Genomic DNA, 12,250 nt, shown 5'->3' with positions numbered 1-12,250 from the left:
CTACGCCTGTTTAAGAATATTGGGAGACAGGAAATAAGCCCCCATCTGTCTGGAGAGACAATGGAGTGCGCCTTTGGGGGTGAACTGCTGCCCAGACACACTGGGCATGGGGGTCCTGGGCTGCCCGGATGACATGCCTCTTGGACTCACTGATGTGATCCAAAAGAAAGCAGAGCAATACGTTTGGCACCAGCTTGGCTGCAGGAGTTGCTGGAAAGAGGCGTACAAGACGCCATCCAGCCATCTTAGGGACTCCAACTCTGGATTTGTGTAGGACCTTGTTGTTTTTGTTTAGTCGTGTCCAACTCTTCATGACCCCATGGACCAGAGCACGCCAGGCACTCCTGTCTTCCACTGCCTCCTGCAGGTTGGTCAAACTCATGCTGGTAGCTTCGAGAACACTATCCAACCATCTTGTCCTCTGTCGTCCCCTTCTCCTTGTGCCCTCCATCTTTCCCAACATCAGGGTCTTTTCCAGGGAGTCTTCTCTTCTCGTGAGGTGGCCAAAGTATTGGAGCCTCAGCTTCAGGATCTGTCCTTCCAGTGAGCGCTCAGGGCTGATTTCCTTCAGAATGGAGAGGTTGGATCTTCTTGCAGTCCATGGGACTCTCCAGAGTCTCCTCCAGCACCACAATTCAAAAGCATCAATTCTTTGGCGATCAGCCTTCTTTGTGGTCCAGCTCTCACTTCCATACATCACTACTGGGAAAACCATAGCTTTAACTATACGGACCTCTGTTGGCAAGGTGTAGGACCTTACTTAGCCTTTACTCTTCCCAAAGATAGCCTTTCTCCTATGAGCTACCTTTCCAGGTTGACGAGCCCCATCTGCCCCTCCTTTCTCTCGGCAGCACGTGCAGAAACCACCTTGACTGTTGAACTGACTCTCTGAGGGTTTGAGACCCACTGGCTACCCCCATCAAGTTTAGCCAGCCATTCGAAGCCACATCCTGGCAGCTTCTAGGAGCCACAGGCGAGAGGTGAGTGCAGGGTGGGGACCCAAGGTGCAACCCAGAAGGAGCATGTGTCCCCCACCAGAGGTCCTACCCCTCTCCCCTAACACCCCATACACAAAAACTGGTTTTACAAATTGTATTTATCAATATCAGATTTATTTTGACAGTTCTGATTAATAAAATCTATACTCTGTACAAAAGATTACATTAGCAGGTCAATGCATAAGCTACTGAACTGGAACAGAAGTGGTGCAGGGTACTGAAATTATTTTTGGAACACTATATTTCTTCTGATGCCCTGGAAGGAAAAATATTTAGATGCGAGCCTGAACAGCTCAGTCATACCAGGAGTTTAATCGGAAAGCAAGGGAATTAGTACTGGGCAGGATAAGTGTTACAGAAGAGTCAATGGCTACATTTTCATTGACCTTCAAATACATTGAGCGGGTCTTCAAATGTACTTGATGTTCTGATTTCGGATTTAGTTCCTGAAGCTGCCTGAAAGGACTGGGCCTTCTTGATGGTTGTCTTGGATTGACTACTAGGTGAGAAGATATCATCTAAAGACACACACACACACACACACACACACACACACAGAGAGAGAGAGAGAGAGAGAGAGAGAGAGAGAATGGGAAATGGAAATACACAATTACTGCCAATGGTAAGAAAAAAGCTACATTTGGCTGAAAATGTTGTCTGTGTGCAAGTGTGATGAACCTGCTTTATATTGCCAATGGCTTCTAAAGTTTTGCCAACTTGATATTACTGGCTTCCATTTTAAAAGGGAGACAGACACTACTAGGTTTGTGAGTGTTTTGTCACCTTTCACCACCACCCTTTTCCGCCCATTGCTGAATTGTTTTAAAGGCAATGGTCATGGAAAATTCCCAGCTCCTGCTCAGATTATCTCAGACTCAAAAATTACATGATCTGCCTCAAGTATACTCATCAGTGCACATTACATGGGAAGATAGTAATCTTTTCTATTTTTTCCTATTAAAAGACGGAACTTTAGTTTCCATAAGATTCTTGTTCCTTGAAACAACTGCCGTTTCTCCCATCCCGTCCCTTATGCCTTAAACTGCCTTCCAGATAGTCTCTATGGAATTTCACCCTTATTTACGTCAAATCCCTCATCAAAACTCACAAAGCCAGATGGACCATTCCAGATGTAATTTCCTACTGTAACTAAATGTGTAGCAGAAATAATTGCATTGTATTTGCCCATTTTGTTTTGTCTCCATTTGCCTCTCCATTTTCTATTTTTGGATAGTGTCTCTAGCTATATAAAAAACAACAAAATATCAAGTATGTACATGTTTGCTGTGTTTATTTTTTTCTGCCATCCTAACTATGGATACCCCCAAATCTCTAGAGAATGAGAAGGAACTTATTACGGTTCAAATGGAGTTGTGAAAGTCAAATAATAGGTTTTGTGACTGGTGTGAATTTAACAGGATACAAAACAAGGTTAGTAGCTATTGCCCAGGAAGCAACACTGAACCTGATGCTCATGGAATTTAGTGGGTCAGTAACGACAGATACAGGAGCTGTTGACTGTGCCAAAAGCGTTTGAGCCAAGTACTGGGATACTGTACTTTGGATGTTTCACATTTTAGTCTATACTGTAAACACTGTTAACACCAAAACTTTGTTGGAAGTAACAGAACATTTGAAAACACAGCACCCCTCTGCCGTGTATTAACAAAAAACCCGCTTTCACATTATGCAGGCTTTTCAAAATGCAAATACAGCATCATCTGGGATGGGGACTGATAATTACTGGGATAGCTACAGACAAGCAGTGGGAATTTTCTTTCAGTGGGGGGATATCCTTTCAATGCAAACTGCTCATTCAGAGGAGATAATAAATTTTCTCTACCCTATGAAAACCACCACTTGGCACTTGTAACCATATTACAGACCTAATTGCTTACCTATCTCCTCATCAAATATAGATTTAGATTCCATCTTCTTTTTGGCACTCCTTTCTTTTGGTTTTACTGCAAGATCAGCAAAGATGTCAACGTCGTCATCAAACAGGTTCACTTCCAGCTCTTTTGATTTTGCTTTGACAGGCGGCTTAAGAGCTTCTGATGCAAATATATCATCCTTGAATAAAAGAAGAGAAATTTCAGTATAGGGCAAGTTTGTGTAGCCACATTTCCCTACTCCCGCTACTTGGCGGCTGGTAATTCAGAATACAGCTGCTCTCATTCTGCCTGGTTTGGGGTTGGAGGGAATGAGTATTACCAGTTTTTCTTTTGTGGTGCCTGTGCCATTTCTTCGATTTTCAAATGTGCCTTGGGACCCAATAAGGTTGGGGTCCCCTGCTATAGGCAATCATGGTATTTATCAAATTTATATCCCACCCCTCCTTGGTCAATGATCCTAGGGCAGATCACAAGTCACAACAACTCATACACAACAATTCAATTCGAAAATAGCAAAAACTGCAGTAAAAAGACATAAAACATCAACGTGGGTGGCGCTGTGGGTTAAACCACAGAGCCTAGGACTTGCTGATCAGAAGATCGGTGGTTCGAATCCCCACGACGGGGTGAGCTCCCGTTCCTCGGTCCCAGCTCCTGCCAACCTAGCAGTTCGAAAGAACGTCAAAGTGCAAGTAGAGTACCACTCCGGCGGGAAGGTAAACGACATTTCCGTGCGCTGCTCTGGTTCGCAAGAAGTGGCTTAGTCATGCTGGCCACATGACCCGGAAGCTGTACGCCGGCTCCCTCAGCCAATAAAGCGAGATGAGCACCGCAACCCCGGAGTCGGCCATGACTGGACCTAATGGTCAGGGGTCCCTTTACCTTTACCTACATATATTTTTAAAATCCTTAAATGTTCACAGTACAGCACGCAATTAACTGGCAACTGGCCTCATCAACTGAGCCCAGCCCGCCCTCCAAAAAAATTCTGGGCAAAGAGGCATATCTTCAGCTGGTGCTGAAGGTAAAATGTGCGCAGCTCCTTTGCAGTGAGATTTGCAAAATGTACCTATCTTTCTCTGGCATCAACACATTTCTATTAACGTGAGCAAGTTACTTCTTTATATGCTACACAGCAAGGTTTTTTAAAAATAAATAAAAAAAGAAGTGTGATGTGAGTTGGCAATGTTTCTTTTTGTTATATTTGAAAAATAATTTCAAAAATAAGAAAGTGTGAGTTTTCAGGCTACCTCTGTATGCGATACCTGACACAGATGTCAGTGGTACAACATAGAATCTAGCCAAGTTAAATTCTCTTCCCTGCTACTCCAGTAACACATAAAGCAGCCCATTAATAACTTCTGCTGAATGTGTAATAATTTTAAAGCACACTACACATCACAACAAAATCTACATAAATGCTTCATAGATAATTAAAGCAACTGCCTCTTCACTGAGATCATCCAGCGGAGGGGAGAAATGGAAATGAACTGGGTGAATTGTACTCAGGATTTGCGAAAGTATCATCGTGTTTCAAAGGCTGGCCCAGGAAAGAAAACCCACAGAGACCAGGTAAAAGGAGGAGACTGGCAAGTAAGAAGTTAAACATGCCTATGTTTTCTACATCCTTCCAGAGTTAATCAACATTTCCAAATCACAACATAACCACCTCCCCATTCTACGATATGACATCACACCCTTGTGCTATCTAATTTTCGGAGGAATTTATGCAGTGGACTGTAAGCCCATGCTTACAGAGTTGCTGAGCCAGGAACAGGGAGGCTGTGGTCTTCCCTATGTTGTCTGACTCCCAACTCCCATTGGCCCCAACAAGGCCAATGGTCAGGAATGACGGGGAAATGGAGCTCAACATCTGGAAGGTGCACATTTCCCATCCCTGTGCTAAGCAAAAGTAGCAGAGCACAAAAGAAGCCATATCCAGGCCTGAAGGAACAAGATTCCAGCATTCACATACTGGCAGGTCTCTTCCAACTAAAATTATATGTTTCTACATTACCTCAAAAATATCTGGGACGGAAGGATCCTGGACTAACTGAGGAATGGGTTTTGGATCTTTCCTCTTCACAGTTTTTTTACTAGTGGCAAAGAGATCATCTTCGTCCTCCAAGAAAGGAGTTGGGTCGGGTTTCTTTGAGGGCTTTTCAGCCTGGAAGAGGCCTTCACTATTGGCACCATCCAATGCCAATGGAACAGGCAAGCCTTCCCCACCTTTAGGGACCTGGCTCATGAGGCTCTCTGCTTCCACCTTTGCCTTTGGTCTCGTGGTCACTTTAGATGCTATGCTGTCAGCAAAAATATCGTTTGACTCAAAGAGATCATGCACATTAGGCTGGGCTGCTGATTTTGAGCCAGGGCTACCAGCTGCCTCCTGCAGCTGCTCACTGCTGTTGGTTGGTAGAGGCGATTGAGATTCTTCAGTGTTTTCCTTCCTATGCACTTTTACGTTGGAGGGATGCAATGTGGCTGGTGGCACAGAGCTTTCTTTGAAGAGAGGCGGGGATGGATCCTCAGCAATGTTCATGTCATTCGAGTTATCCCCTTGAGCAGCCAATCGCCTGGCATTTCTGGTAGGTGGCCTTCGTTTCCCAGTCACCTTGATTCTGCCCTGCAATAACAATGAAGCCAAGGTGACAACAGGACACAAAATGAGAAACAAGTAAACTTGCCGTATTTTTCGCTCTATAGGACGCACCCGACCATAGGACGCACTTTGTTTTAGAGGGGGAGAACAAGGAAAAAAAATTCTGCCCCTCTCTGCTCAGCGCCCCTTCAGCGAAGCGGCAGGAGAAACGGAGCCCCTTCCATTTCTCCTCCCGCTTGGCTGAAGGGGTGCTACGCAGCTCTCCCTCTCTGCTGAAGCTGGGAGAGTCTTGCTCTCCTGGCTTCAGCAAAAGGAACCCGAAGCCTGCGGAGCGCAGTGGGAACTCGCACTGCGCTCTGAAGGCTTCAGGCGGCTATCCCTGAAGCCTGGAGAGCGAGAGGGGTCGGTGCGCACCGATCCCTCTCGCTCTCCAGGCTTCAGCGGAAGCAACGCGAAGCCTCCGGAGCGCAGAGGGAGCGCTCCCTCTGCGCTTCGGAGACTTTGCGTTGCTATCGCTGAAGCCACGGAGCCTGCATTCGCTCCATAGGACGCACACACATTTCCCCTTAATTTTTGGAGGGGGAAAAATGCGTCCTACAGAGCGAAAAATACGGTACATTCCAAATCACATCAAGGGTGCTGCTGCATGAAGTATTACAAAGTTATACCTTGTTGGCATTTTGCAGTGTGTCTGCTTGCATGGGATCATCAAAACTGACTCCCACCTCCTTATTACTTCCTGCAGCAGAGGCTGTTTCAACATGCTGTACGCCATGAGGTTCATGAATCGGAGTCTTTGGGTACAATGAAGGTGGCTTCGCACTGGGCAGCAAAACTGCTGGGTTAATATCCAAACTTGCCTTAGAAAGGGATGGAGAGGCTATTGTTAATGGGAGCAGTAGATAAGGAAAATATAAATGTGAAATCCAAGAAAAATAAAATCACCAAGAGCATTTCCACATTTGACAAAGATCAGGAAAAACAAGAATAGTGCATGCGCACAGAAGGACATGCCCTCTCGCCCTTTCCCCCTCAGTTTAGGAATTTTAGTCCTGTCCAGAGACATGCCTTTCCCAAAAGGAAAAAAAAGCACATCCTGTGAAACATGCATTTACAGAAAGCAGATGTTGCATCCACAAGAAAGGACTGAAGCCGGAAGTGGGGGGAAAAGAATTTTATTGTGGAAGAACCACAGTCAGCAGGAAAAGTACACTGAAAGCTAAAATGCCAGTAAAATAAATTACTTGTAATTTTCCAATCCTAGATGAGGACTCTCTATGTTTACTTGCACCAAGGCCAGTGGATTTCTGTATAAAAATTACATTAGATATACATTAATCCAAGTGAATAAAAGTAATGCACTCAGTATTTTACAGGAGAATCTCAGAAGCAGTATGATAGCCCAGAAAGTATGGTTGCTGCCGCCGCCCCAACCCCGAGCCCTGACTGCAACAGCGCAGGGTTGCCTGCAGCCTATGGGCCTCATTAGAGCCTATAGGGGGAGGCCTGAATTTAGCCCACAATGCCATTTCCCCGAAGGCCATAAGGCATCAGACGTGAGACAGGAAAAGATACGGTTGAAAAGGAACAATCTTGAAAATGTGCTCTTGGCTGTTCCTTGACATGTGGGTCTCAGATTCACAGTCTTCTAAATTTGGCATGAAATGTAACCCCAACTGGGAACGTTAAAGCCCCACTTTGATCTGCTTGGATCTTCCTTTGCAGCACAGCGTGACTTCAAGCCATGCTGGAAAGGAAATGTAAGTGACCTAACATTGTGGCACCATGTGATTTGAGAGGTCGGAAGGTCCACTCAGCTGCCAACATAGCCTGCTGGGAGTGAAGAACTAAGGAGCCAGGTCTCCAGCAAAATCCTGTTCCCCACCCTTGCCTTAGTGACTAGGTGAAGAAGGGTGGAGAAAGGGCAGGACCATAGCTTTCAACTTACAGATTTGAAAATAAGGGACCAGCAGCCTCAAAAATAAGGGATCAGCAGCCAAAATAAGGGATTTTCCGGGCACAGGTATGTTCAACTTCTGAGCCCCTCCGAGCCAAAGGCAGAAAGCGCAGCCAGCAGCCAAACAAAGCCTCAAGCGGTGGTTCCCACAGCGCAGCAACCCGGCAAAGGGGATGCAGCAAGGAAAACCACCGTCACCTCTCCGCTGGGAAGCGCTGAGCAAAGGCAAGTCCCCAAGCAACGCGGCCGATTTGATCGGCACAAGGCATGCAAGCTCCACCCCCCCGTCGTTCTTAGACTCCTTATTGGGTGAGCAACGCAGCCAAGCAACACAGTTGGAGCCTCCCTCCTCCCTGGCCGGCAGGGAGGGAGGGAGAGGAGCTGCTTCCTTTGAAACCCGGGAAATTTAAGGGACATCATCAATAAGGGACAGCAGCGGGACACGGCACTGGGATAAGGGACTTTCCCGCCAAATAAGGGATGGTTGACAGTTATGGGCAGGATGCCAGGAGGCAGTTAAAGGAGCAATGGGAATATCTATGTAGATTGCAACGAGAATATCTATGTAGATATTTGAGTGTCTTATGCGCTTGCTTAGATAGAAAATGGGGGTAGTTCAGGAACTGCATTTAGGAACAAGCTCTCCAAGCTCTCTAAAATTGGAACTTACAAACCTCAGTGGCCTTTAAGTTTGATTCTTCTCGTTTGGCGTTTTTATTACTTTCCGGAACTTCACTATCCTCTTCCAAAGAGGAGACTACTGTTTTCTTCTCTGCTACCTTCCAAAAAGTAAAATAAAGAAGTGTAAGTGAACAAGAAGAGAAATACCCTAAATTCTGCACACTTATATATATTTTCCCATCTTAAAAATGAATACTAAGATGGGGGTGGGGAGAGGCAATTTGCATTGGGTTGGCAGTGCGTGGGGGATGGTTAATTCTCCCCTCCTGTGCTGGAACCTGTTCTGATTAGGCAATATTCAAAAGCAGAAAAGAACCACACAGACAATGTGAGGAGCCTGGGATATTCCTTTTTCTGTGCCACATCTAGCACAAATGTGGAACTTGGAAAAGCTGCTGTGGAGAGTTGTTGGCTGCAAAGACTGGCTGGTGAGGGTTTTTTAAAAACAAACAAACAAACAAAACAAACAAACAAACAAACAAACAAAACAAGAGGAGGGCTGCTTCGTCCTAAAAAGTACAGTACAGCCAACTCCCATTAACTGAAAGTATGAGGCATTTGTTTCATCTCTTCCCCGTTTTCAGGAGAATTTCCTTGTTCAAAAAGAGCGGAGCTGAAAAAAACAGTCTAGCTCTAGTCCCACATCTTCTTTCCACAAAAAGTGAGTCAAAAATCTAAATCCTGCAACATTGAGCAAGAACACTACTTGCATGAACAGTGCATCTGTTAATTTATGTGGCTGCAGAACAGAGTTTTTTTAATCCGTAACATTCCATGTGATTAATATGCAAGGCAATGGGCAACTTTGCTCTGCGCATTACTGCTCCTCAAATTCTCAGGACAAAATGGCAAGTACCAAGGGCTTTGCTTTAGAAGGGCTGAATAGACCATCATCACCATCATCATCAGCTCCAAACAGCCCTCCATCAGATGGAAGTTTTACCCTGGGCTTTGGAACCTGAAATTAATAATGGAAATAAATCAGTCTCTTATAAGTAAAATAAAACAAAATATTAAATTCCTTTACAGAACAGTAGAGGCAGATTTTTTGTGTGGTTCTAGACTTTTTTTACCTTTTCTCACAAAGAGTCACTTTCTGACTATGTCCCCTTTAAACCACAGGGAATATTTAGGGCCCAAGGACAGCTTTCCCTCCCAAGCAGCTTTCTGGGGGCCACATTCCAGAGGTGGGTGGGGCCAGAGGCAAAAGAAGGCAAAGCAACTGATGTGAGTCTTATCTCTGCACAGTAGAGGCTACATTCCAGCAATGCAGAAATCTCAAGTTTCTGTACTCTGCCCCTTCTCAACACACTCCTTTCCATTCCCCAACCAGGTAAGCAAGAGCCATTATCACTGCTCAGACACATAATCTAGACAGGCAAAAGCACAAGAAAGGAATGTAGCCCAGGAAGAATCTTAAAGTCCATTTAAACCAGCCTGGAGGCTCCCCACTAAATGGGTGGAGGGCTTCTATGACGCAAGAGTCTTCCACAAAAAGACATTGAATTGACTTAAGATTTCAACTGCTGTTAATTTTTTTATTACATGCATATGCATGGCCGCCTTGATTAACTGCACGAAGTCAGCAGGGTTTGAATAACACCCTTTGTAAAGTTCTTTCTGCTAGTGCTCTAACCGGAATTGTTCTTTTTGGTTTTAATTTTTTCAAACACCCACTTTAAAGGTATTTTGGACTGACTGACCTCTTTTTTGCTGCGAGCAAAAAGATCAACATCGGGATCATTGTCTTTCTGCAGCTTATGACTGAAGAGAAGTTCTTCATCCTGAAAGACGCCTGTGCTCTTGGAAGGGATACTGTTCTCGGAGGGCTGGAAAAGAAGCAAGGCTCAAGAGGCTTTGTAGACTCCTTAATAACTTGAGTTTATAACATCTGTCAACTTGTAAACTTATTTCTAAGTTTTTAATTCAATTTTCCAGATACCTGCGTGAATGCACATGACACACTCGTGTACACAACCTCACCACCACCTAGTAGCAGAGGTCCCTTATCCATCCTTGCTTGCTCCCTGATTCATGATGTTAATTAAGTAATACTGATTCAATTTTATGTGTCCTTAAGTAACTATGTTAGGGACGCGGGTGGCGCTGTGGGTAAAACCTCAGCGCCTAGGACTTGCTGATCGCATGGTGGGCGGTTCGAATCCCCGCGGCGGGGTGCGCTCCCGTCATTCGGTCCCAGCGCCTGCCAACCTAGCAGTTCGAAAGCACCCCCGGGTGCAAGTAGATAAATAGGGACCACTTACCAGCGGGAAGGTAAACAGGGTTTCCGTGTGCTGCGCTGGCTCGCCAGATGCAGCTTGTCACGCTGACCACGTGACCCGGAAGTGTCTGCGGACAGCACTGGCTCCCGGCCTATAGAGTGAGATGAGCGCACAACCCTAGAGTCTGGCAAGACTGGCCCGTATGGGCAGGGGTACCTTTACCTTAAGTAACTATGTTGCTGCTATGTGTTTACAGTGCAGACATCTTTCTTCATAGCCGTTTACCTTCCCGCCGGAGCGGTACCTATTTATCTACTTGCATTTTGACGTGCTTTCGAACTGCTAGGTTGGCAGGAGCAGGGACCAAGCAACGGGAGCTCACCCCACCGCAGGGATTCGAACCACCGACCTTCTGATCGGCAAGTCCTAGGCTCTGTGGTTTAACCCACACAGCGGGAAGGTAAACAGCCTCTCCGTGCGCTGCTCTGGTTCGCCAGAAGTGGCTTAGTCATGCTGGCCACATGACCCGGAAGCTGTACACCGGCTCCCTTGGCCAATAAAGCGAGATGAGTGCCACAACCCCAGAGTCGGTCACGACTGGACCTAATGGTCAGGAGTCCCTTTACCTTTTAAACACTTGGTTAGGAGCTTTCTCTTACCTGGCATCTTGGCTGTGAGCCCTGGAAGATGTGCTCCCTGACTTGTAGACATTTTCCCAATTGGCCTGGGAGGGCGAAGCTCTGACTGACTCCAGATACAAAAGCTACTGAACAGACTCTTGGGTTGTAGTATTGTTTAGGGTGTTTGGTGGTGTGTTTTTTAAATTTTTTTATATTAATGGTTGTATCTTTATTTTTAGGATGACTCCAGTATCACTCACCTTTTCAATTTCCCTCTGTGCCATTTTATCAGCATCCACAGCTTCATTTTTCTCCTCTTCGTCAAACAAGCTGAATACACTTTTAATCCTTTTTTTGACATCTTTCTCCAAAAGGGGCTAAGAGTTATCAAACAAATGTAAGTTATCCCCTGGATCTAGAGCAGATTGTGCTAAATGCTCACATTACTTTGTAAACTGTCCAATGGTGCTAAATATATTAAAATAGCGTTATTAAAATAGTGATCTTCTGCTGGAACAAAAGATTTTTGTACCAAAGGTTCCTTGGTTACTAATCACTGATTTACTGATGTCTGAATTTACTACTCATACTGCTTCTCTGCCCTGCTCCCCAGCAATACCATGCTTTAATATATTATTTTATTAGATTTTATTCTGATATTGTGTTTAATTTTTGAATGCTGCTTTGAGTCTATTTTAATACAGGACTTGTCCAATACAGCTAAAGCAGGAAGAGCTAATGTCCAGGTCACAGAAGAGGCTAAAAATGGCAGAATGTGACTTATTTAGTGAAAATCAAACCAAGTTAACAGGATCAAAGTTTCCTAAGACCAACTCTAACAACTAGACTCCACTATCATTGAAGAGATACTTGCCAAAGGAATGTTTTTCAGGGGTTTGTTCAACATAAATAGATTTTCCTTACTTCATCCTTCCTCTCCTGCTGCTCTCCTGCATCTCCACCTCCAAGATCAGACCTGTGAAGTGTACCAGGTTCACCCAAAGGTCCTGCCTTCTCTTCCACTGGTTTCTTTTGACGTGTTCCCAGCAAATCCTCCTGCTGATCAATAAATGAAAGTTTAAAATCTGAAATGACTTAGAAGGTAAATGTATTTATAGACATATGGTGCTTCTGAAAGGGGGGATTGTAAAAAAACAAAAAATAAAAAAAACCAGCTATGTATGAATCACTGTTTATGACTGGTATATACTGTAAATAAAGAAAACCACAATAAAAAAGAGCTAACAATGAAGGGCAAGGAACTCACCCCTTTCT

General features: G+C 44.9%; 1 protein-coding gene across 5 annotated transcripts in view; it reads right to left on the bottom strand.

The window, feature by feature from the left end:
- Positions 1–1,090: 1,090 nt before the first annotated feature.
- LOC114596965 (WASH complex subunit 2C) overlaps positions 1,091–12,250 on the bottom strand; it is a 45,720-nt gene continuing 34,560 nt past the window's right edge. For 2 of the 5 annotated variants that reach the window (XM_077930707.1, XM_028728883.2), the window contains exons 21-30: positions 11,900–12,034; positions 11,236–11,352; positions 9,837–9,962; positions 8,990–9,091; positions 8,127–8,231; positions 6,740–6,802; positions 6,164–6,355; positions 4,911–5,519; positions 2,897–3,071; positions 1,091–1,516 (exon numbers count right to left, since the gene is read on the bottom strand). In XM_077930707.1, the coding sequence (XP_077786833.1) occupies positions 1,377–1,516; positions 2,897–3,071; positions 4,911–5,519; positions 6,164–6,355; positions 6,740–6,802; positions 8,127–8,231; positions 8,990–9,091; positions 9,837–9,962; positions 11,236–11,352; positions 11,900–12,034 (1,764 nt within the window). In that variant the 3' untranslated portion in view covers positions 1,091–1,376. The remainder of the gene's footprint in view (positions 1,517–2,896; positions 3,072–4,910; positions 5,520–6,163; positions 6,356–6,739; positions 6,803–8,126; positions 8,232–8,989; positions 9,092–9,836; positions 9,963–11,235; positions 11,353–11,899; positions 12,035–12,250) is intronic. The other 3 variants (XM_077930706.1, XM_077930709.1, XM_077930708.1) reach the window with 3 other exon arrangements.

Source organism: Podarcis muralis, chromosome 6, assembly GCF_964188315.1.
Source record: "Podarcis muralis chromosome 6, rPodMur119.hap1.1, whole genome shotgun sequence".
Taxonomy (NCBI): Eukaryota; Metazoa; Chordata; class Lepidosauria; order Squamata; family Lacertidae; genus Podarcis; species Podarcis muralis.
This window is presented reverse-complemented; position numbering and strand designations above follow the sequence as displayed.